This window comes from Aphelocoma coerulescens, chromosome 17 (assembly GCF_041296385.1).
Source record: "Aphelocoma coerulescens isolate FSJ_1873_10779 chromosome 17, UR_Acoe_1.0, whole genome shotgun sequence".
In the NCBI taxonomy this organism is placed as follows: domain Eukaryota; kingdom Metazoa; phylum Chordata; class Aves; order Passeriformes; family Corvidae; genus Aphelocoma; species Aphelocoma coerulescens.
The window spans coordinates 9,126,865-9,152,809 of NC_091030.1; the positions used below are offsets into that span (position 1 = coordinate 9,126,865).

Below are 25,945 nucleotides of genomic sequence, written 5' to 3' on the forward strand. Positions count from 1 at the left end.
ACCCACACCTGCCCTTCTGACACTGCTGCTGCTGCTGCCAGCCCCTGGTAGGATGGAGGGACGGAGCCCATCCTGCCCCAGGAACAGCAGGAAAAGTCAGGCTGGGGTTACAGCTTGCACGGCTCTGTGAGGGCTGAGACCCGGTTTGGGAAATGGGTTTTGCTTCCTGAGGTGCAGAGAGACACTCCCTCAGGAAAGTGCTGCTGTGGTGCTTTTAGCTGGGCAAAGTGAGCAGAGTTTGCATTTTCTGTGCAAGGATCTGAGGGAAGGAGGGGAGAGCTTTGTGTTGGGACTCCAGATGGAGCCAATCTGCTGCAGCGTGTGCAAAAACGTCCAGGACTGAGCTGTTGGCAGTGACAGCAGCTTGTTCAATGGTTCATGTGATGGCATCCTCTGTTCTGGAGCTGTCTGGTCAGCCCTGGTGCCTTTAACACATTCATCACATTTCAGTGTGTTTGTCACTCTGTGCCTTTGGGACAGGCTGGAATATCTGAACAGTGACGCTGGTGGGGAGAGCAGAGCTGAGCAGGAGGGGAGGGCTGCTCTCAGGAGGCTGATGGGATCCTGCCTCCAGCACGTTTAAACCATGGCTGTTTGAGAGTTGGTAAAGCATTCAGGCTTCACTGTACTGTTAATCTCGGCTGGAATGAGGGCAGTGCCTGAAACCCCCAGCTCTGCCCTCCACAGAGAGTCAGGACATGCTGCAGGTAAACATTAGCTAGATAAAAAAACTACCTGCAGAACCCCTGGGCCATCTGCTCAGCTCAGAGATGTGTGGGACTGTGGGAGGAATCATGGCAGTAATTATGATTACTCCCAGGTGATCCATCTAATGTAGTGGAAGGTACTTGGGAGGCAGAGAGGGGAGAAGGAAAATTTTCGGGGACAGCAACACCTGCTTGTGGCTGCACTTGGGTCTGTGGCTTTCTTCAGAGTCTCTGCTTCTCCTTACTCATGGACACCATGAGGGAATGGGAGTCAGTGGGGAGTGTTCTGAAAATTCCCTTTGCTGATAGAAACCACTCATGGGTGCTCCATTCACAGTCCCATCTCTGAGCCAAATGCAGCTTTGGCTTCAGGGCTTTCTTGTGTAAAACTCTGTAGGCAATCAAAGTTGGCATCAAAGCCCTCAGTATTTGAGAACATTGGAGTTCCTGATCTTGAAGGTTCAGTGTTCGTGATACTTCTGTCTCTGTCAGCCTCAGACACAAATGTCTTGCTCTGAGTTCTGTTTATCACAGATGCTTTTCAAGATGTTTTATGAAAAGGATTTTTATTAAACAGGCTTTCTTCTTCCTTTCCTTTGATGGCTGCTGTGAAGAGAAAACTGACTGATCTTCAGCAAAGCCCAGAATTTCAGTGCACCAAACACTGAGCTGGGAGGCCAAGGTCAGGCTGGGTTTTTTTCTCAGCACAGGCTATTCAGATACACATCTGTTGAAAACAGCTGGAATTTATTCTTTTTCTCTCTGTTTGATGAAATCAAAACCTTTTAAGTGATAAATGAGAGATCAGCTTATACCCAAATAATCAATACCTTGGAGGTTCAGGCACTCGCTTGGGACAGGGGAAGCAGCGACTGGAAAATTGTCCCAGCATGTCCCAGAGTGACATAACAACTAAGGAGGTTTTATTATATTTAAAGCCTACTGAAATTGCACTCACCTCTCAGTAATCTTTCCTAGCTGAAAATCTGTTCTGCAGGACGTTAACAAAAAGTGATGTTGGACAAGGAATGCCATGTGGAATTTCTCCCTTTCCACCTCTGCAGGACTTTGTTTTTCATTTAAGGGCTGGGAGAAGGCAAGTGAGGAACCCAGTCATAAATATTAGCAATAGGCTTGGTTGGTTTTTTTTTTCCAAGGGTGGTGTCTTTTAAATGCCAGGAAAAGGAGACCTTCCTGCTTTGCACTTTTTAATGATCCTTGCTTTGTTTTTCAAATCTCTTTTGTGGCATTTTCTGTTTCACCACAGAAGTCTTGCAGTCTTTCATTGAAATTTTAACAGCATGGCTGACAGATGCCCATAGAAAAGATACGCAAAATGTTTTAAGCTGTGCTGTTTATAGGAAATATTCACTGGCAGCTGTGCTATTTTTAGCACCAGTGCTCCAGCTGAGACTTTGCTGTGTTTGCTCAATGCTTCATTGTCTAGTAAAAATCAAGACTAAATTTAATGACTTGGGAAGTGGTGCATGATGGAGGAATTCTGGAATTGTTTTGCTTAAATCTCAGAATCCCTTTAATAAGCAAAAATTTAGAGTGAATTTATTTGAGGCAAATTTATTGGACTGACCCTTCAGCAGGAGCGAGGTGGCAGCAGTGCCTTGACTCCCTTTGCTCCTACAGCAAACACTGACCTGCCCCACCTCCTCCAGACATGTCAGAAATGCAGGAACATCCACACTCAGTGAGTGTTCTCTGTGAAAAATTCCTACGAGATCAAAAATGCATCAAGTTGTAAAACTTACCCTGGGAAGCCCCAGTGGGAATCTCTGAGGAGCACTGTCACTTTTTGCTCATCTTTATCTCTGTTTACAGCCCTCTCCCTCCTGGTAGCACCCTCCTTTTCCCCTGACTGTTCCTAGGAGGGGCTGACTGCTCTGAAAGGAAATAAGTAGCAGATTTGCTCTCGAGTAATACAGAATGAGGTTTTATCTACAAGCCATAGGTAATAAATGAGAAAGAGGTTAAAAACCCTGCTCTGAGTCCAAACTAGAATTGCATCCAAAAACATGCTTAGAGGGCTTTCAGCAGACTTTTCATGATCACTCATGTATTAGAGTAAGTTTGTGTCCTTACAGCTGTGGCAGTCCAAACAATTTAGACACAGAGCTGCCTTTTAAAGCTTTTAAACCTGTATTTCCCTTGAAGGTCTTCTAGTGTGCCACTAATCCCCTAAGTCAGTGCACTGAAGGCACTCTCTAATCCTTTAATTCACTCTGCTCTCAACAGAGACGGGAACGAGCTGGGTCAGGGAACATTCTCATTTGGGCTTTATCAGTTTTGCTTTTTTCAGCTCAGACGCTACCGAGGGTAGTTTGCTTTCCTTTGCAACACTGCAGAGAATATTTTAGTTAGACGTTAATTGTTTGTGTGTTTGTGTATATGCTTATTAGAAAAGGTGCACAAGCCCCAGAACTCCCTACTCCTGACATTGGTTTGTGCAGCCTCAGGGTCAGGCTTTTACACTGAGTTCCCTCGGGCCCCTTTGGGGATCAGAGAATGTAAAAATAGATGGCCTTTGAGACCTGTGAATCCATTCCCTACCTAGAGCCGGTGAGGGTCAAGGAACAGTGTCAGCCACAGGTAATTTCTGGAAGCTTTTTTCCTCCAGACCTACATGAGAGAGATTCTGACTAATGTTTCTTTGGTGCTGAAGGTAAAGCTTTGAGGTGATGAGCAGTGCCAGACAAGTGTTGTGGGTTTATTAATGAGCAGAAACTCTAAAAGACCGGTTAGAGCAACACATGGCCTGAATTTGGAAGGTTTGTGCTGTCCATTGGTTTTTTCCTTGCATGAGGGGCATGTCTTTGTTGTAGGTCTGGTTTGGAGAGCCAGGCTGGGACCACAGTCAGCTCCCAGAGGTTCATTAGGAATCCCAGCCTCTCACATTGCTCCAGAAGTTCATCTAAAGTTGAGCATTGAAGCATTCAGTTGGAGGAAAAACATGCCCTGCAATTGTATGGACTTGGAGAACATGGACAGGAATAAAGACGACAAAGTTTTGGTTCATTAACATTTGCACTGAAAGAGGAATCTTCAGATGCTGAGCACTTAATGTTTCCTTTTGAAGAAACCAATTTATGTGAAGTGCAAGTTTCTTTTATACCTTATGTGCTCATATTTTTGATTTCTTACAGCATTTCTGCATCACTGAATTTCTTTTAGAGTCAGAGATCAAGGCTGGGCTTGTTCTGAAGTACCCAAATGTGGTAATAGGTGGACTGGTGTAAAATTTGGCATCTGGAGTTAAATTACAGGATGCTTCTTAAGCTTCTTGGTTTCTATAGGAACAAGTAATAGTCATCCTTCATGATTAAGCAGTGTCCATGGTAACCAAACGAGCAAGTTTTAAATGAAAGATATTTTCCCTTTACATTTTTAGCAGTCAAAGGTTACCAATTATTACCTTTATACCCTTAGACAAGAACACATTTTGATGGGGCTGGTGTGTTTGAAGTGAGAACATTTGGTGTTCATTTACATAACTTTGCTTCTAGGATCAGCAGAAATTTGGGTGAACACCAAAATAAAATTTCAGAGGGTGGAATGGGGTGCATTAACCTCCCCAGAAGGGTGAATGTTGGTCACTAAATTGCTGGATTGTTCTGCAGGGTTGCAGTGTTGCTGTTCAAGTGCCCATTTGCTCCTCGGAGTGACTGAAGGGCAGTAGTGGAGGGAGGAATTCCAACATGGATCTGGCATATTTTTTAGGATGGAAAATGCAAATGTCAGTGTTGGTGTAGGTAAGAACATCCTCCTGCTCCCTCCTGTTTCAAAAATAGGTTGGGAAGTGAAAACATGACTGGTTTTTAATGTTTCTTGTCTCTCCTTGGCACTGGTGTTGTTTGCTTGAAAACTGCAGAGTGAGTGTGTGCAGCTGCCACCTGCGAGTGTTTGCAGAGCAGGTTTGTGGGAGAGGAGCAGAAAAACCCACCCACCCCCAGAGGAAATAAAAGGATCAGTCACAATAAATTAGGATTTATATTCCACAATTTCTAATAGTGAAACAATTGCTAAGAGAGTCTGAGCAGCCAGAGGAGAGATGGATGGGGAACAGCAGCAAGCAGGGATGGATTCTCAGCTGGATTTTGGGCACAGGGGTGCCTTGCTCAGGTGTGCAGAGCTGATGTACCTGACACAGCTGCCTGTGCACACACTCAGATCCACACATGGCAAAGCCACAACATCTGGGGGAAAAATAACACTCAGTTTGTAAGCATTATCTTCTATTACTGCATATTAAAGTGAAGGAGACTTGTTTCTGTTAGCTGGGGAACTCTGAGGCCTCCTGCATAAACATCTGGAAACCCAGAAAAGCCCTCTCAGCTATCCCTGACCCTATCCCCAATCCTAACCCTCCCTAAGTGGACCTGGAGGAAGAACAGTGGTTCCAGAGTTCGCTGTCACTGCTGCTTTGAGTTGCTTCTTCATGTCAGATACTGTATTTTGGTGGATACCTATCAAAAAGCACTGCCATCCAGTGACTTAAAATCCAGTATTCTCTGTGTTTCCAATGAAACTGTCTCCTAAATAGCCACTGTTAAATCCCAACCTTCTGCTTTCCTGAGCAGAGTTGGAGTTCCTTGGCTGTTAAGGCAGTCTGAGGTGGGTGAGTTGGCTCTGGGCGTTGAGACTCTCTGAGGCTGCTCTAAGAGCCACATGCACCATGTGAAATTCAAATCTTAATGTTTGGTCTATTATGCAGATGGATGTGAACAGAGATACGTGTGTGACCCCATTTATCTCTCTAATGAAGTGTCATCAATAGAACATCTGTTTCTTTGGTGTAGAAGATGAAACCTCTGATGAATCATGCTTATAAATTAAGTATTTATTTATTTAATTTGCATTTTACCAGTACAGACCTGTTCCAGCAGCCACCATGCGCGGCTGGAGAAATGGCCTGGGAATTACACTGTGTGAAGTTTTCATTCATCCTCAGGGTGTTTCATGTGAGTGAGCTGTTCTGGCCTGCTTGCTAGCTCAGCTGTCCGGGTCATTTCTGGAGGAAAGCCCCAAACCAACCCTCACTGACAGGGGACAGACCCAACTCTGTCCTGGGTGCTGTGTCAGGGTGACACCTCCAGCTGACAGAGATGGGAATTGCAGAGTATGGAAGCTTCTCCTTGCCCTCAGATTGCCTCTGTGGATAAAGTGCTGCAAGAAAGCGTGTGGTGACAGAGCAGAATCTTTGCAGGAAGGTTCAGCATGATGGATGAGCCTAATTTAAATCTCCCCAGAGCTGACTCCTTGTTCTCCACACTCCGTGTTGCTTGTCTTTATCATCACATGGGAGGAAGCTGATGTTCCACTTCACTTTATCATCTTTTCCACCGTAACCAGGGTATTGGCAGTCGCCACGATCTGGCCTCCAACCAGGATAGAATTTCAGCTTTTTCTGATGTATTTTTTTAAGTCTGAGCTTGATTTCAATTTCACCCTGGAAAAAAGGCTCCTAATGATATGCCGTTAGCAGAGGAGGAATTTGTTCTGTGGATATCATACCAGAGAAAGATAAATACCATACATATTTTATTTCAGAGACTAAGAAAAAGAATAAAAATACCAAATATATACACATATCTAGTTAAAAAATACCAGACAGTAAAATGGAGTTTGTACTACAGGCTGCTCAATCAGCATGATTTGCTGTTTATCTTTAGAAAGGGAGGGTCATTTTCTGCATGTGTTATACTCTCTCCCTGGCACCAGGTCTGGGGACCTGCAGCTGTGCCTTGTGCATGTGGATCTGATCTGGTCTCCAGGTTTGTAGCACTCAGAAGTTGCTGTGTGTATTTTCAGACTCCTCACAGTGAGATTACCTCAGCTTTCCTTTCCCATTAGTGATATTCTCATCTTCCCCTTTTGCCCTTACAGGGGAATGTTTCCTTGACAAATACATTTATTCTGTCTCCTCAGGTAAAGGATGTGTTCCCTCTGGATTTCTGAGGGGAAGGACTTGCTCTGGGTGTCTGTCAGCGGGCAGAGGGGAGCTGAGTGCCCGGCTGTGCTGCGATGGCTCCACAGCGGGGAAAGAGCGGGGAAAACGCTCTTAACTCCACTGACCATCAACTGACCCAGCAGCCAAACCACACCTGGAGAATTCCCAGCGCTGCAGCTGGGTCGGGGCTGGGAGCGCTTGGCCAGCCGAGGGCCTCCAGCTCCATCTAGTGAGGCACTGGCATTGCGGCTGCCACATGCATCCCGCTGCTGGAGAGGGCACAGCAGCTTATCCCAGGTTTTGGGGGATGGAAATCCCACCTGAGCTTTCCGGGAGAGAAGGAGCTGTGGCAGCAGGCAGCCAGAGCCCACAGAAAGGCAGGGGAAGAGTCTTTGCTGCTTGTACACGTCAAAAAGCACCGTGGCAGCTGCTGGGAAAAGAGTTCTCTTACTGGGTAATAGAGAAAATAGAGGAATAGATGCATATCAAGTACTCAGAAAAATAGCAGAGCTTTTTTCAGTACTAGATACAAGAGCCATTAATAGCACTGGCTCAGGAGCAGGATGAGGAATATTAAATCCATGATATCCGGGAACCTGACAAAGAGATGAGGGGAGATCCATTAAAGTGTACAGGATGCCGTGGCAAAGGTCAGTGTCACTCCAAATCAATATTTAACAAAGAAAAAGCTCTTCTTTCTGGAGTTCTTAGTCCCACTTTGAGAGAAGATGGTAATAGACTTTAGCTGAGGGAAGCAGTGTGCTCTGATGTTTTCTGGGATTTGTTTTCTGTATTCCAGCCACTTCTAATAAGGCTCTTCGGTTCACACGACTGTCCCAGCCACCATTCTTGGAGCTGCAGAGAATTTTGTGGCTCTAAGTGGTGCTTCAAGTGCCTTTTGCTGCTTTTAGGCTGCAGCACAGTTGAGTCAGAGACACACTGAACATGGTGCTTTTGTAACACTGAAGTCACCTGTGGGGGAAACAAAGGTACTGGTAAGAAGCTGGATCCGTTTGGTGTAGTCACTGTGGGGAGCGTTAACTGTAGGCATAGATTCAGTTGTTAAATTCGAAGTATTTTGTGCCAGAGTGTAGCCCAGAAGGCAAGTAATGATCCCAATTTATTTTTTTGCTCTGTGTGTAAACAGATAAGGGAGAGGGTTTTTTACTAGCTGTAGTTCTGTAAACAGTGTCCTTAATTGTCTGGAAAGGTCATGAGAGCATGAGAAAATGTGAAACTATTTCTGCTTGGAGCATGAAATGAGTGGGGAGTAAATCAGTGGTTCTGATGTGGAAGAGTTGTGGGTACAGCCAGGGGGATTGCTGGGCTTTATGGAAGTTTGTGAATGTTTAAACCAGAGAGTCTAAGATGCAAAAAAGAAATAATTTTATTCTAACGTAAGAAGTGGGGGTGACACAACTTCCCTTAGCCTGGAGAACACCCTCTCTGTGTTCATTAGCTTTGCTTTCAGAGGAGTTTACTTCTTCAGAGGGTACCAGTACCTGCCCTAAACTTCTGCTTCATGACCATTTTCATTTAAAAGTCTATTTTATTGCCTAATAAAGGTTTGGCTTTTAATTAATTTTGTATGGTTATAGTATTGCTGCAAGGGATCAACTGGAATTCGCTGTGGATCAGCAGGGCTCTGGGTGACATATCCCAATAAATACTTCTGCAGGTAACCGAACCATGAAGGTGGCCCTGCAGCTGTGTTCCTGGGCCAGCTCATGGCAGCAGGAAGGGCTTTTATAACCTCTCAGAGCTTCTTTGTCACTGGAAATCAGACATTTTGGCATCTCTGCTTCCCACTCAAAGTTCTTCACGCCTTGTGAAGGGGAAAGTTGGCTCAGCTCTGTGTTTATTATTTTCTGTTGTTGTCTATTCCGCTTTTTAAAAGCGCCTCTATTCCCTCCTAAATCCCCATTTGGATTCAGACTAAAAATGCATCTTTTCTCCTGGGCTCCTGTGGCCACCCAGAGCTGTCTGAAATGTAGATTTTTCTGCAGCCTCTCCTGAGTGTCTGGAATCACACAGACACTACAGATACCTGTCCTCCAGGGATTGTTCTTAATTCATAAATGCTGCTGTGAGCCATGTTGAATCACTGTCACCGTGCCTCCTCCTCTCCTCTCTTGGGTTTGTAATAAAGACTTATTAGATAATGCAGAAATTAGAGGAATAACACCTGAATTCATTAAGCAATAAAATTAATTCACGGCCTATAATTGTATGAGCAGGAGACCGGTAATTCCTGTTCCCTCTGGTTTCACAGAAACTCCACCCTGGCAGGCGCTGGGGCACCTGCGATGCCGGGCAGTGCCCGGTGGGGCAGGACAGGGAGGAGCTCAGCCCCGCTGGCGGCTCAGTGCCGAGCTCGGGAGCAGCCGGACCTGTCCAGGGCTCCCTGCGGCCTGGAGCTGCTCCCACCAGCCCTTGGTTCTGGAGAGCTCATAGTTTTCTGCAACACCTCCAGACGATCCGGTGAAGTTTGATTGTGCTCCAGAATCTCCTTTCCATTGGCACGTCCGGGCGGTGGGAGCAGGAGCCTGCCCTCCTGCCGTGTCTCCCGGTGCTGCTGCCTGCTCTGGCATTCCAGTCATACTTCTCTTTCCTGCTGCCTCTGATGAAGTCATCACCTCTCCTCTCATTCCCGGCTCCTTCCGAGTGCCATGGCATGTGCGCTGCTCACCAGCACGGCTTCGTTGTGGTGAGTTCAGGGAGATGATTTCTCCTCTCTCACTTCTCTCCCAGCACTCACGTTGGACCTCCCTTTCTTGTTTGGAGCTGGAGCAGGTTCTTATCAGGAAATCAACTTGCTGGCAAGTGCCTGCTTGTTGTTACTCCTTCCAGCTGCCTCTCTTTGCTTTTGTTCTTGCTGTCTCTTCCACTGGCTGATCCCTGGAATTGTGTGAGGTGGGGGGACCGTGAAGAGAGATGAACAAACAGAGGTTAATGTATTTTATTCTCCACAATGAGAGCATAATCCTGATGATCTCTTGCAGTAGTTGGGATCCTCAGGAGCAGGTAATGCAAATGTAGGAACACCTCACTTGCTAAGTGAAAAGTAAACAGTATTAGTAGTTGTTTGTGTGTTTGCTACACATCACAACCTGCTTGGAGCAGTGTATGAGAAGCTGAATCAAAGGAGGCAGTGATGTTGGGTGGGTTAAACAAGAGTTTGGGTGCCAGGAGCTGCTCACAGCCTGTTCTGCTGCTGCCCTGGAGCCTTGGGGGGATTGCTGTGCTGCTCCGTAACGATTCCGCAGCATGAAAAACAGGCATGGAAGAGTGGATGGAGGATTAATTATTCTGTCAGTTCCAGTGCCTTGAATTAGTTAACAAACCAAATGTGTTTATTACTGTACAGAAAACATTTCAGAAATACTCATAAACCTGAAGTCCTGAATTAATGTGCAGTGTTTGCAGTGCTGTGTGTCCTCTTGGCAGTGGGATATGTTCAACTTAAAAACCTCCTGGTGCCTTCCACAGCCAACAATGTGTTGGCCCAGCTGTGTGGGATAACCTGGGAGAGCTTTCAGGGTAATTTCAAGGAAGTTTCTCTTTGAAGATCTTACTCCATACAGGGGGAAACCCAAAACATTGCAGCCTTCTGTAAATATTTGGAAAAGCAGGAAGCCTTGTTGTTTGCTTCTCTCTCTCCTGTCTTGAGCCCTCTGTGCTGTTGAGAGGTGACACAGAACTGCCACTGAGTATGTCCAGACAGAGATGGAAGTTCAGGAGAGGTTGGGAAGAAAATGCTGAAATCAGACACTGAATCTGATCTCTTGTAGCTTGCATATTTTTTGCACAAGTGGGCAAATTTGTCAGAAATCGCAGAAAATAGAGCTGGAAAAGATTTCAGGAGGTGTCTGGTATCCATCTGCCCCAGGAGAGGGGAGGGAAGGAAGCCCATTGCCCCTGAACCTCGTTGGGCAGGGAGAGCTCTCCCTCTCTGGACCATCGATTCCAGTGTGTAACTGTCCATGGCAGGAGGGCACTGTTTCCAGTGCATAATCGAAATATCTTCTGCTGCAAATTAAGACATTTCTTTCTCAGCTTCTCGTGGCTGTGGGGAGTTTTTATTATTGGCTTACAGTGCCCTTTTCCATGGCCCTGGGCTTGCTGTGGCAGCATGGCTGATGCCAGGCCCTGGGCAGAGTGACCCGGCCTGAGATGGTGCCTCCAGCCCTGAAAGAAGCAAAAAGGGCACTTAAACCTTTATATATTCATACTGCTCACCATGTAAAGCTGTTCTGCTGTACATTCCTGGAGTTACTAATTTACCTGTAAGCTATTTTTATTAACCTTTAAAACAAACAGCTCCCCCCACATCCCCCCCAACACCCACACCCAACCCTCCTTCTGGTTATTTCTGGTTTCTTACAGAGGGTTTTTTCTCTCCTGCAGTGAAACCCACAGTGCTTAAACGAAGCTAAAATGGAGATTTGACTCCGAACATTTTATGATCCTTAAGTTTAATAATTATAGCAGGATTTAGGTCCTAAGCCAGCTCTCTGTTTGGTCTGGATCAAACTGGTGTGTTTGCTGGCTCTGCTTGGGGTATATTTTAATGATGAAGTAAGAAGCTAAATCGGGGGGCTTTTACCCCCATACAGGTGCTTTCCCTTGGTGCTGAGCAGTGTTTGGGGCTGGGGAGCACCTGGGGAAAGCAATTTCTTGTAGCTGCCTTTCACATAATGCCATCGTTCCTGTTTTCCAGCCAGGTGTGTGAGAAATGCTTTAAACAATGTTGATTTTTCCAGTCATTAAGAAAATGCAAAGCAGCTTCTTTGGTTGTCATCTCAAGCTCACTTTCAAAATTCTGTAATCAAGTAGTTTCTTTATGACAGTCCAAAAACAAAAGAAGGCTCAAAGGAATGGGGTGGGAGCCTGAATCTTGTGAGAGGAGATGACACCAAAGGATTTTACTGCTTGAGATTCAAAGTGCAGCTTTCTGGAGAGAAAGTGCCCCAGACATTTGAAGGCTTGGCTGAAAGCTGGGAAGCCACTGAACGGCTGATTTGGGCTGGCTGAGTTTCACACAGGTTACGTGGCAACCAAGGAAGGTGTCACTGAGCTGTCACCTCACCCAGTCCATGGCTGGAATCTCAATCTGTTCCTTTGGAATAGTTTAAGATACATCCCAGCAGTTGTTGACTGGAATTGCTGGTGTTGTTTCTTACAGATCTCAGGTGATGGCAGGCTTTGGCAAGGGCAGAACCTTGCTGGGGAAACAACCTCCATGGAAATGTTTGGCTAAGGAGAACTCTGGAATGGTTTTGGGAAGGGAAGCTTGTTACAAGGTCTGAGCATCACTGAATGGCAGCTTGGAAATAAATCTATTTTTCTGAGTTCCATGGTGCTTTCAAAGAGGGTTTGTAAACTGAGGAAACACCACCTTACAATGCTGTAGCTGACCCGTCCTAACATCTTTCGGAATCTCCTGACAGTGTTTGGCATATTTGTTAATTTTGCCTTTTCGGCCCCCTTCCTTCCTCACTGACGGGGAAGGAGGTAAGTATTCCTATCCTCATGTTGTGCTTTAGCAAAAGTAGGATTTAATGATTTTTTTCTGGTTCCAAAACAAATTGCTAGAGGCATTAGAGAGGTAACTAAAGCATCCCGTGCCTCCAACCCCATTAGCAGTTTCCCCGAAGAGGATCAAATCCACGAGTGCACGGATCTGTACTTTGCATATAATTCTCACTCATCTCAATACAGTTTCTGTTTACTCATCTGCAGACTGGAAATAATGATAATGCCAACCTGTCAGGCATTATCTGAAGCTTACAGTTGTATGAAAAATGCTAATTGTTGAAGGTGAAAGTCTTGCTGATGGAATGTTGTTCCAGGCAGCTCGGGGAAATGCGAGCAGAAGCCGTGGGGTCGTCACGCTGGCTCATTTGCGAGGACATCTCGGAGGGAGACGCGGCATTTTGCACGGCCTGCTGGCGTTCTGGGCTGTCCCTGTGCTCCCGGGTTTGTGACTGTCCCTTGTTTTCTGTGCCCCGCAGAGTCCCCCCCGGAGCGGTGCGGGCAGAGGCGCAGCATGCCCAGCGGCATCTCAGAGAAGAACCCCACCATGGAGCCTGCGGCCACCACGCCCTTCCGGGTCACGGTCAGTGTCTCCCCTCTTCGGGAGTGCTCTGGGATCCTAACGAGTGGCCTGGGGGGCTGCCAGAGGGGAGAGGAACTCGCTCACCCTGAGAGAAGAAGTGCTGCGTGTGAAACTGGGTGGTTACTTGTTTGTGGGGAAATGGGGTGGTGTTAGATACTGTTAGCAACAAGCAGCTGTCAAATGTATCCTGGTAGAGCAGTAGGGTTTGAGCGGAGTCCGGAGCAGTTCGGGTAAGTCGTTCACTCGGGAGACTTTCCTGGAGAGGTTTCCTTGGTGTATTCCAGTGTATTCCTGGGTGTGTTTACCTGTCTGCAGCTGTACAGTGTGTGCTCATCCTCCTGCAGAGAGAAAACCTCCTCTAGAGGAACCTGTCATTAACTCACGGGATACCTGCCAAGCTGGGATTGCCCAGAGCCTGGGATCCTGTCCCAGCAGGAGCCTGGAGGAGCCATCCACTTCTTCCATGGCTTCAATCCCTTTGCTTTGAGATGTCACTGGTTGTTCACTAACATGACTAACAGTGGTCTTGGTGCTCCATGGGAAGGGCACTGCAGTGTCCATTTACAAATGGGAACAGGGACCCCAAGAATGGGATCTGTTGGTGCTGAGCCCTGGCTCTGTCACTGCCCAGTGTCAGCGCAGTGTGAGGAGCCTGAGCACAGACTCCCCTCCCCACTCCCTGCACTCCTCCATCAGGTGCCTGGGCTGTCTCTCATTGCACACAGGTATTTTATTCAGAGAAGACAGAAATGGTCTTGGAGCAGGTTTGCTCCATGCAGGTTTTCTCTGCAGGCCACACCTTCTTCACAGACTCAGCTGTTGCTTACCAAACCCAGGGAGGCAGAACCAGAATTTCAAAGGAAAGACACTGGTGCAATCTGAAAAAAAGAAAATCTGAGCACACCCAGTTCACCTGAGAACATTTGCACTGGTGAATGAGTCATGATTAGCAGTTTGTACAAGGAGTTTATTTTAGTTCTGTAAATTGTTCTTCCAGCCATCAGAACCTATCGATCTCAGTGAATGAGTATCCTTGAACCTTAAACAACCACTGCTTGTTGGTGACAAAGGCAAAACATGATGGGAAAATCTGGATTCCTCACAAGACAGAGGATTTGGGAATATTTTTCTTAGTGTCCTTGTAGTCAAAGAAAATAAAAAGCTGTTTATTCCTTTCCAGTGGCATATATCCTGCTTTTTGGGGTTTTTAGAGAAGCTATTCCAGCTTTGAGCAGGTCAGCCCTTGGTGGTGGAACAGCTGACATGGGATTCAGTTCCTTGCTTTGAGCAGCTCTGTTACTCAGTGTGGATTAAATAAAGGCAGCCACTACACGGGTAATGCATGACATTTGTCTTCTCTGAGTTAAAATCCACCCTCATCTCATTTCTCCCCTGCTCCCCCTCCGAGTGTCACTGCATTAATATGAATGGCTTCATTAGGTACAGTTGGTGCGGCTGCCCAGCCTTCAGCAGATGTCTGACTTTAGAAATATATTCTCCCTCACCTTCCTTCATTAACCAGAGGAACATTAGCAGTCAGTCCACTCCAGCCACTGGGAATAGTAATTAGTGCCTTAGTTTAGTGGTAATGGGATTATTACTTTTGAGACTGCTGTTGTAGGTTTGGAAATTGTAAGCTTTTCATATTTTACAGCTGATTGTTCTTCCCTGACATCTCCATCCTTCTGCTGTTGAGTCTCCAAGGGCCTGGGAAACTCAGGAGCCATTGGATTCAGCTATTTTGGCAGTGTTACACTTCCAGTTGCTTTCTTTCATTTCAAAACTAGAGCAAACTAGGGTGGAAATTTGGGAACTTCCCTTGGGAGCTCCCTTCCCATACAGCAGTTTGCTATATGGGAAGGTTACAGTTAATTGGGCATTGTGGTTTTTGAAAACAAGAGCTCCTGGTAGTTTTTGAATTATAGAGCATAACCTTGAAAGTCAAGTCTTAAGATTTCTGTATCTTAACATGTGACTAACTGTTCTTACTCCTTCTCCTAAAAGAAAATTTTAATGAAGCTTCTTAAACTTGGAAAAATCTTCCCTAGTCCTGGTTATCTCACGCTGTACAATAATTATTTTCTGTGTAAATCCCTCCCTTCACTTCCATGCTCTCAGAGCTCTGTATGAGCTGATGCAGAATGGGAAATTCGAGGCTCCAACCCAAGTGGTCACTGAGCTGAGGTCCCTGTTGTGAGCCTGCTCTCAGAACCAAGTGTTCAGATTTTATCTCCACTTCCAGTGGACAACTGGCAGCAGCTGGTGATGCTGCAGAGCTGGAGACACCAACGTGTCCCTTCTCCATGGCCATGGTTAAAGCCTTTCTTGTAGGAGAATCCAGAGAAGCATTTTGCCTCTCTGCGTTGAATCCCAATAGTTTGAGGTGTGAGATGGGTTAAGCCTGACATTTGTGGGGTATTTTATCAAACTCGGGGACCAGAAGCTGGGAAAGTCTGCTGAGTGCTAATTAAATCCTTCACTGTGCCCACGTTGCAGGGAAGTGGTGCAGGGGAGGATTTGCTGAGGCTCACTGGGGAGGACTCGCTCCCATCCCATCAAGCACTGCCATCTATTGACTCCTTCTGTTAGAGCCCGATTTACTTCGTTTTCTAGGAAAATATCCCAGGCCAAGCAAAGTCCAAATTGCCAAAAAACTTGAGGAAGCATCTGTATTCTGTCTTCTACTAGACAGAATTTAGGATTTCTTTCTCCAGATCTTTAATCCTCAGTTCTAGCATTAATCATTTGCTTTCCAGGAGCACCAAAAACACTTCAGTGCTTCTTCTGGTTGAAGCCACATTGACTCCGAAAATCCCCAAAAACCACACCAAAACACAGTTTTTCTTCTCCTTGTAATGTGAACTTGTTTTCCTGCAGTTTTCCTGCCTGTTTGGGCTCAGTACACAGCTGAATTTGCAGTGATCCATCATAAGCTACTCCTATGGCATTCCTCCATCTATCCTGGTTTTAATCCTTGATAAATGAAGTATTAAATACTAATGGCAGTAAATGGAAACTCCTGGAGAGATGAAAGTGAAGAGCCCTTCTGCCATTCCTCTTCACTGAACATAATCCTAAATAATGGGATCCCGGTTCAAGCTGCTGTGGACAAGATATAGAGGGATTTTTTTCCCAAGTTTTTGCCTGTGCATAATACACTCTATTTTCCATTTGAATTTTTTTTTTTTTTTGTTTGAAAGCAGTCATGTAAATTATATTATAATGACTTGACTTTGGAGAATTTATGTTCCTGTATTATGTGGAGAGTGGAATGGCACTTCCCTCGGCATGATCACCCCTCTTTAATTGAAATGTAATTGTTTACTAAACCATTGCAGCTCAGAGGGAAAATTACTATCATTTTGGTCTGTGGCTGCATACATTAAAGTGCCCCTTTTACAGGGATTGAATTTAAGGAGAATAGGAACATTATCACAGATGCTATATAAACATAAAGCCATTATCATTAAACTGTCAGCTGCAACTGACTTTGGGTAACCAGTGTTAGTGGCAGCAAGAAATATGGAAATTACTTGGAGAATGTATCTGTCGGTTCAGTCACCACTTCTGCAACAGGACATGCTTGGAAGCTTTGGGGTTGTGAGCATTTTAGGGATTGGAAGAAAAATGAGGTCATTTGGAGTCTTTGCAGTTATTTCCAGTCTCCCTGGTACTGCTTGGCAGAAACCAGGAGGGCTCATCTGGCCATCAGAGGGGTTTGTCAGGTACCCCAGCACCCAGACTTTGTACCTCAAGCACCTTTTGTGGATGGATTTCCAAGCTCTCCACAAAGGTGGTTCGTTCTTACCACCCTCATTTTCCAGCTGGGAAAACCGAGGGAGGGAAAACTTAACTAACTTAAATTTGATCATGCTCCAAAGCCCAAAAATATGTTCTGAGCCGAATTTCTTCATTTCTTATTCCCAATCCTGGTGTTAACCACTAGCTAAGCTATTCCTAATTACCTCTCTGAAATCCTCCTCAGTTTCAAGAGAATTAAATATTCTCCAAATTGATGCTGTAATGTGAAAATGAGTAAGCGGGTTCCTGGACTCCCAAGTCCTTGTTCCCAGGGCAGACATGCGTTGGTTTTCTTTCTCTGCCAGCACCTTGTGTTGTCAAATTCCTAATTGCATGTTATTTAAGTTAGAGCCCTCTGCCTTATTTTCCTAAGTCATCTTATTAACATGAATCTGTGGGTATTTTTAATCTTTAGTTTTTGCTTGTCCTTTATGAGACATGAGACAAATTCTAGTTAAGGTATGAAGGATGAATTTCATTTTGAAAAAGGGAATCTTTTTTCCCTTCTCAATGCTCCCTAGCGTGGGGATTGGAAAGTGAACCTGACTGTAAAGATATGTTTAATTCTTTGAGCATGACCTTGTATCTTGAATTTTTTTTTTTTTTAAGTAAACCTGGAATTTCCAGTTGTGGAATACTGGAAGGCAGCATGGTCAGAGATAGGAGGGACTGTCAGATTTCAGCACAGAGCTGCAGTCCAAACCACTGTGGATTTATGATGTGCATCAAGCAGGAGACAGGAATGACAGGATAAAAGACATGGTGCTATGACCTGCTTCATTGAAAAGGACTCAGCAAGGCAGGGTATGGATTTTTTCCCTTTTTGAACTGAGTATGTTCCAGGGAGGTCTCTTTTTCAGAGCCTGCAGCTGTCTGAAGGACAGTTTTAGAGAAAAGAAGAGCATAAGGGCTCATCAACAGCTTAATTCACACACTGAGGCCACTTTTCTGTAGAAGTATTAGTGATCCTGTTGTAGTTTTTGTGGGGTTCTGGCCTGCTTTTGATTGCTGTCACACTGAGGTGGTTGGACAGCAGAGGTTCCACAGGGCAGGGGCAGGGGTGGCTCTGGTGTGTGGCCATGAGGAGGGGATGGGACATGACCTGGTCATCTGCTGCTACATCTCAAGGATGCTTTGTGAGGATCCTCACAGTGCCCAGGCAGAGCCCCTGGTTTAATCTGCAGCTTCAACCGAGAGGGAAATGCTACAAATCGCTGAATTTCTGTGCCCCAACACCACTGAAATGTGTTCTACACAACAACTCGCCTTGTTGCTTCCTGGGAGAAGCTTGGGCAGTGGATAAACAGGGAGGTGTGTGCTTCTGGGGAAGATAAAGTCAAATACTGTGTGGTTCTCAGGTGGGAAGGGGAAAACAAATGTTTCAGGAAGTTGCCTGGCTCTGCAGAGGGTCTAAATGGGCACAGTTCCATTGATTTCGTTCAGCTACTCCAGATGTTTACACTTTCTCAGCCTTTGAGGACACTGAACCTATCCCTCTGGGTTGTGTGAAACCCATGACTCAGAGCAGGGCTCAGGGTCCTAGGGAGGTGAACAGCAGAAAATCCTTGGGACAGGGATAGATTCCTTGTGCCAGGAAGGAGAAGGGAAGGAGTGAGAATGAGAAAGCAGCTCCAAACTCCCTCTCTCCAGAAAGTCTGAGCAAGTTTTTGTGGGATAAACCTGTGGTGTTCTCTTGATTTCATGACTCTTCTCAGATCCCTCCATTCCTCCACTCCTGGGGAAGCAGTGTTATAGCCAGATGAGAAATACCAACAGCTCCTGTGTGTTTTCATGGAGAGAGCCCATGGGAGGAATATTTAACATTTAGGCAGTAAGTAGGGCTAATAGGAAATGCTAATTCACATTTCATTCTTTTGATCAGTGTATATTGAATGATAATTACAGTGATAGTACTTGGCACTTCTGTAGCACCTTTCATCTGGAGCTGTTAAAGTGTTCTGCCAATCTGAATGAATTCAGGCTTGCAGGCACTGTGGGGTTGCAATTTACCATAATGCCTGAAAATAAATGGGGAACTAAGGCCTGGGAAGATTATACCACTTTCCCCATCATTCAAAATCTGTATGAAACAGTTGGGGCTGTGTAGTAGTGCTGGGCATCTCATAAGGAACAAAACCAACTCAAAGCATCATTTAAAATGGTGAAAGTGGTTTAAACTGGCCAGATGACTGGCTTTTACTCTCTGAAACATGTTAATTTAGCATTTTTTTGTGGTAATTTAACAATTCGATATACACTCAGGTGCTCTGGTGTATTTTTGTTTGAATTCCCCCCACTGAGAAACAGTCTCAGATTCTCCCTGGATTTTTCAGCAACATACTTGGATCCATATCCGTTCTTTAGAGACTTCTGTCTCCAAAGGATGATTTGAACAGAAATGTTCATTTCAAAGCTACTACAAGAAAAAAATCTGATAGTGTTTCAGTCTCTTCCCAGGAAGCCCAAGTGCAAACAGCCAGGACTAACTGATAGGCTGTAGGGAGGCAAATGGACCTGACTGGTTTCATTTCTGTGGAGTGAATGAAAGGCACAAAGTAAACAAACAAAAGCTTCAATTTGTTTAAACCTCTGGGCACTGAAAACTCTCTGATTGCTGGTAGCACAGAGAAAAGAGGGCCATTAGAATATGCAACATGACAGTGTCCCTTTAATTTATTTCTGGGTCACAGATAAAGAATTGTCCTGCAGATATGAAAGGTAGGATAATAAACACATTCCATTCTCCCTCTTCCAACAGCACTGACATTGTGCTTTCAGAAAACAAGTCAAAGAGTGGAAGGTATTATCTGAATCTCCTGGAGACCTTCATTGGAACATGAGTGCCCATTGCATCAGGACCTTCCTCTCTGAGCTTCTTCCATTTGGGATTTGTACTGCTTTAGCTCAGGGATATTGGGTATTTACGTAAATACTGAATTCATTGCACTGGAATTAATAAAGTATCTGTCGTTGCCACAGTTCACCCTGAATAGTTTTCAATACATTTCTACCAAGTTTTGTTTCTAAGACAGATTTTGTCTGTAGTTTAGACTAAACACTTCTCCTTAATTGCCAAAACTTATTTTGAGCCATAATTTCTTGATCTTTCATTGTGGATGGTTCACATGGCACCTGTGTACTTTGATAATAATGAAGGTGCTGTGACGGGAAATCATGTGAGAGATGCCCCATCCCAGCTGGAAGTGATCTTGTCTGTGTTGTTCACCCCGTCAAAGTGGCTGAGCTTTAACACACGTGGAGGAGCTTATGGCCCTTCCTGTTGAGCTGGATCATTTGGAAGTTGTTTTGGAGGTTTCTTCTTCCCCTCCAAATCCCAGCCTGGTGCTGCCTCGTGTGAGGCTGTTTCTCCAGGTGGTGACACTGTTGTTCCAAACCAAGTGCAGCTGCTTGGAACAGCAGGTCTGATTCCATGATCTCCTGGTGACTGCATGGACTCAGGATACTGCAGGAAAGACCTTTGATTCCACGGCTCTGGGTGGAGCACGCATGGGAAGATGACATTGATTTCTATATACTTTTTTTCAAACTTTGGTTGCCATGGAAACAAGATTCCCTTTCTCCTCCATGCTGTCACTTTTCCTCAGCACTGCACTCTGATAAGCAATAGGCTGTGTTTGTCCTCCCCACACTCTTTTTCCCAGTGATATTCATGGCTCAGGCATCAAGGATAATTTGAGAGAGAGCTGGGGAAGCTCTGCTGCTTTTCCTGAGGTGTTCAGGTGTTCCCAGGCCTGGCACTCTGCCAGGAACTTTCTTGTCTTTATCTTCCTCCATAATTACAGTGGATCATATCTTCCCTGCAACATTTTTCAAAGCACCAAGGAAATTAGCTCCAGAACTAGTCATGTCTTTATTTCCTGAATGGCTCCGTGTAGTTCCCTGCACGGCTTTGCAGGATGAGTTCACCCTGAGCAGCATAACCTGTCCCTGTCCTTGTCCCCTCCCTTCATTCCTGTCTCTTGCGAGGTCATCTCCATGGCGTTCCCATGATGGGACAGGCTGACCTGGCTGGAGTACATAATTAAGGTCACTTTACTTGAGTAAACTCAAGGTTACTTTTACTTCACATTTTACAAGGAGTCCCATGGAAAAGGCGAGGGGCGATGGGTACAGGTTGCCCCTGGAGAGAGGCCATTTAGACACAAGAGGAAAAAAGTTTTTGCTGTTCTTAGGGGGTGGAGGAGGAGACCTTCACATCCCTTCCTGGGAAACAAGGAAGTGTCCCAGCTGATGTGGCACGTGCTGTGACTGAGGGACACATGCTGGGCCTGTCCTCAGGCCCTCTGGGAAAGAAGCATTCCTTGATAATTAGCAACCAAGTCAAAAATAGTTAAGGAATAAGTGAATGACACTTAAATCTGCCTGATAGAATTGAAATTTCCTGCTGGGTGACAAAATTCTGCTTTAAAGATGGTAAATCCACTGCTAATAATTAGGCAAGAAATAGTCACTGCTAAGACCCAAAAATAGGATCTGTCACTTGCAATGTCTGTCTTATTATTTTGAGGGATAAACTAGCAGTGAACTTAATTTTTGCCTCCAGTTCCTGAAGGATATTCTTTTTGGTTTATATCTTTCAGTGTGAGTGTTTTAACAGAATTGTCAGTTGTGCTGCCTCACATCACCTTCCTCAGCACCTCAGCCCAAAATCAGACACTAAGTATGAGCTGAAGAGGAAAAGGAAAGGAGTAAAGGTGGAGAAAAATAGCAGGGAGTACTCTTGCCTTGGTTTTCATTTCTCTCTGAGCTTTCTTAATCAAAAAGCTCTCTGATCTGTGTGTCCTGAAGGATGGAGAAATCATGAAAGCCAGGCTGGTACTCCTGGAAGTGTCATATGTGTGTTATATTTATCCTTCCATTGTAATTTTTCTCCCTTTTTCTGAAGCTGTAAGTAGGAGGTGAATCAAACTGAAACAGCTATTTTCATAAATTCTGAGATGAGGATAAATGAACTTCATCTTCAGTATTTGCACAATGTCTGGGAAGTGAGTTGTCTAGGGAGGTAGATAGGGGAAATGCAGGACTGATGTATCATCTGAATTCCAGTTGGTATTCCCCACACCTTTACAAAAGTGAACATTTTTGTTTGATTGCAGCTGTAATTATTGCTGAATACAAATGTTCCAATTTAAGCTGCAGAAATGTGGGGAAAGTCTTTGAAGCCAAGAGCATCTGCCTGGAACATGAGTTTCATATTTGAATGAGTAACTTTTACTGCAAAATTACACAATGAATCCCTACATTCAAAAGATAATAATATTTTTTTACTCTAAACACATCATCTACCAACTGCTTTTTCAAATTTATTGGCTTGGCAGCTGGTTTTGTAGAAAATGTGTTCCTAAAAGAACACAAGGTTTGTCAGTGAAAATAAGGCAGCTTGGTGTTGATACCTTCCTGTAGACTTAGAGTTGGCCATCAGTATTGTGGAAAATGGGATTCTCTCTTCCAGTATTTGCTCTTCTCCAGGGGTTTCAGGTGGAAGTGAGCAGGGAGATGCCTGACACAGCAGGACATCCATGTGCTGCTCCAAGACCATAAATCAAAGTAGAGAAAGCAGGGATAAAACACACTCATGATCCAGTTTACTCTGCATCATATCCAAAGGTGGACTTTAAAAGGGAACAGTAATGTAAGGAGATTTATGGAGATGGTTTTCTCCTCTCCCCTGTATGTTTATTGCTCATCTTGGAGAGCTCTGATACCTGTTTTAGCAGAGCAATGTATTTGGATGGTTGGAGGGCTGGCATAGGAATGAGCACTTGAGAAGTAATCCTGGCTTTGCAGCTTATCTGTGGATAGTCAGTGCAGCAAATCACTTGGACAGCTCTGCCTTCACACTCCTCCCTCTGTGACCTGCCAAAAGCTTCCATTCTCACAGCATTTCCTACCTGCTCTCCCACCTCCATGAGCGTGCCCTCGATTCTCCCTCCTTGGACAGTAAGCTTGTTGAAGCATGGATCTGCCTGGGGACTGGCTTTTAAAAGGCATATTCTCATTTCTGAGATTCCAAAAGAATTAAATTAATCTGCTTTATATGAAAAAAATACATTTTTTTCCTGAAATAGAAGGGCACAGTGGTTGATGCCAACTATTCCTAGACAGGTTTTGTACCTGGTGTAATTGTACTGAGCTCCAGTGGTCAGTGACCCACTGGAGCTGAAGTGCTGCCCCACAGAAACAGTTCCAAAGTGCAGCTCTTGAAAGCTTCTGGGCTCCTTAGCCCTTGGCAAAAGCCCAAGTGACCTGGATCAGGATGTTTTGGAGCTTTGGATACAGCAGTTTGTCATCTGGGTTGAGTGACTGTTGTTAAATGAGGAAACTGCTCCATCCCACTGAAATCCTCCTGCAGGTGCCTCCCTTGCTTGGCTTCCCTGGGTCAGGCTGTCCCCAGTCCTGCTCTCTTTGGGTGAATCACTGGGTCTGCTCTTCAAGGTTTCTCGCATTCTGCCCGTGTCTCTGTTTCCACATCATTCATCCCTGATTGCTCAATTACCCTTCTCCTACCTTCCCAAGGAAGATTTATCTGTCTTGTTGGGATATGAAATGTTGACAGTATGATAATTACGGAGCTGGGAACAAATAATCCAGAGTAGTGTGGGTTTGTTTTAATAGGAGAACAAAAGAATCCAAATGGAAGAACCAGGTGATCCCTGAATAATGACGACTGTTGAAGTGTGGTTGTCTTCTGGATTCTTCCTGACACTTGCATTCCTTCATGCTTTATTAATGTCCCACCTGTTTCCTGTCCATGTTCCATGGAAGTCATCAGTGCTAATTGGAGAACCCAGACCCAGACTTCCCAAGGTTTCTGTTACTCTACCAAAGGCTGGGAAGGGGATCTTTCCCTGGTAGAAAAGAACAGGAAAGGAACAGAGTGAAATTCTGCAAAGAAGCATTTGGCTGAAAATATCAGGGAGAATGTCCTGAGCTGAAAGCTGTCAGTGCATGGAATTCTTTCTCCAGGGCAGTGGGAGAAGACCCCGTGACCAAGGCAGTTTCAATAAGATAGGTAAAATCTTTACAAAAATCGAGCTCAAGCAGCAATCCTTTATTGGCCAGAGGTGGGAAAGGGATGAGATGTTGTGTGTTAATATGTTCTGTTACTGCTGCTTCTCTGTGATACTCACTGATACTGCTGATACTCACATGGGTGAGATTTGCCATATTCATAATTAACCCTCAGTGCCTCTCATTTGACATAATTCCAGCTTTCCTGACCTGGCCAGACCCACACTGTCCCCTGGGTGACCTGGGGGACATCAGTGCGTCTTCATCTGATTTTTCAGATGGGCTCAGCTGAGTGTTTGCAATGACACTGCAGATCTGATTAATCTCTGGCCGTGGCAGGGCAGTGTTGCTAAGCAGCACTGACAACACGAGCTGCTTCTCACATTCCGGGGCTGCTTTATGGCCTGGCTCCCAGACATCCCCTCTCATGATCCTAAGTGCTGGATCTCCATGTTTATCCTTTAACTCCTGATGCCAGAGCACAAGGCTGACCACAGCGTGTGGAGCAGCAGGATTGGAGTTTTTATTGCCAGTTATCACTGGCCACGCAATGGGTTTGCAGCTATTTTGTCATTCCTTTGGGATTAGCCTAATTCCAGACACTTGTGCCTCAGAGGGGCTTTCCTTATCCCTTTAGAAGAATGTTTTAGGGTAGCATCAGTCAGAGCAAGTGGTGTTTCCTTGCTCTTAGTGAGACATCAGGGGAGGTTTAGATGAGATATTAGGAAAGATTTCTTCAAGGAAAGGGTTGTCCAGTGTTGGAAGAGACTGCGCAGGGCAGTGGTAGAGTCACCATCCCTGGAAGTGGATGTGGCATCTGGGGACACGGTTTAGTGGTGAACAGGGTGGTGGTGCTGGATTGACAGCTGGACTTGGTGATATTAAAGGCTTTTTCCAGCCTTAGTTCCATGATTCTCTGCTCTGCTTCTGCCTCTAGGGGCTCACAGGGTGACTGGGAACAGTCTTGAGATTCATCAAATTAAATGCAGAAAGAGACACTGAGGGACTTTGCACCCACTTGAACAAAGTCACGGGTTCAGAAGGAGAGCACACGTTAATCTGTGGGGGCATTTCTAGGTCCAGAGAGAATAAACTCTTTTGGTTTTCCATTGAAGTTCACATATCTCCTGCTCTGCAGACTTTGGGAGACTGTTGCTCTCCTTTTGTCTTTCCCTGGGATTGCATTGGGCAAATCTTCACAATCACAGCAAGCTGGGGTTTGCCATGTAAACAGAATTTGGGGGTGCTGGTTGATAAATTTCCAAAACTGTAATTTCCTAAGGTTCCTGCAGGTTTCTCATAAGTTTGGGGGTTGTTCAGTCTCAAGGTTGCCGCTCTCTTGCCTCCCATGTGCCCAAGTTCAAAACAGCCCCTGTGCAGGCCTCCTGCACTCTGGAAATGCACTTTTTGGGGAAGGGAATTCCATAGGGGCCGTGTGCTCAGTCACCTGAACAGAGCCCTTCATCACACCTGACAGGAGCAGAGCTGCAGGATAGCAAAGCAACTTACAACTCCAAAGTTCAAATCAAAAGAGCTGACAGAAATAAATGATATATGAAGTGTTTGAGGGGCTACAGACACTTCCAGCCCTGTGCCTCTAACACTGAACAAATGAAAAATATTTGATCCATAAAGGTCAGTGCTGTACAGAAATTCCCTTCCTGCCCTGCTTCAGTGCCAGGGACCACTCAGGGGATTATTTCTGTTCTTAGGCTTCCAAGGGACACAAATGGTGCCAAAACTCACCCTCAGTGTTGTTTTGCCCTCTGCATTCTTGGGGTAGCTCAGTGCAGTCGTGTTGTACAGAGAGAAGGGTAAAAAATCTGCACTTAGATGTCTTTACCTAGTAACAAGCAGCATCAGATGCTCCCCCAAAAAGGTTTCTCTTTTCTTTTGGAAGCTAAGACTAACGTTGGTAATTGTAGAAATGGGAAAACTCACGTTTGGAACATTAATGGCTATAAAAGGATACTTAGTTTTGTCACAGCTCTACTTGTTTCACAAATACAAATATTAATTATCCATTCAGTGGAGCCTCAGTAAGAGGGTATTTCCAGATGCTGTGCAGGAGCAAAAAAAACCCCCAAACTAATTCCAGGATTAAATTTTCCAGAATTAAATTAAGTTTCATATCAAAAATAAAAATTGTAAAGCGCAGAATAAGGATGGGTCTGGTAGAAAAGATTTACTCCTGGTTTTATACCTTATCCCTGACAGAGCAGAACACATGGAGACCTGGGATGAAAGGCTGCATTACACGTTTGTACTCAGAGCAAATATTTATAGCAGTTTCCTTATTATGAGTAGTGAAAAAATTTCTGATGTCCC

The 25,945-nt window shown here is 45.0% G+C and overlaps 1 protein-coding gene across 3 annotated transcripts in view; it reads left to right on the forward strand.

The window, feature by feature from the left end:
* The window catches only part of DAB2IP (DAB2 interacting protein), a 132,187-nt gene that overhangs the window by 2,840 nt on the left and 103,402 nt on the right, over positions 1 to 25,945 (forward strand). For 2 of the 3 annotated variants that reach the window (XM_069032186.1, XM_069032187.1), the window contains exon 2: positions 12,681 to 12,784. In XM_069032186.1, coding sequence (XP_068888287.1) covers positions 12,681 to 12,784 — 104 coding nt within the window. Of the gene's footprint in view, positions 1 to 9,290; positions 9,374 to 12,680; positions 12,785 to 25,945 lie in introns of those variants that run through there. The other variant, XM_069032188.1, reaches the window with a different exon arrangement.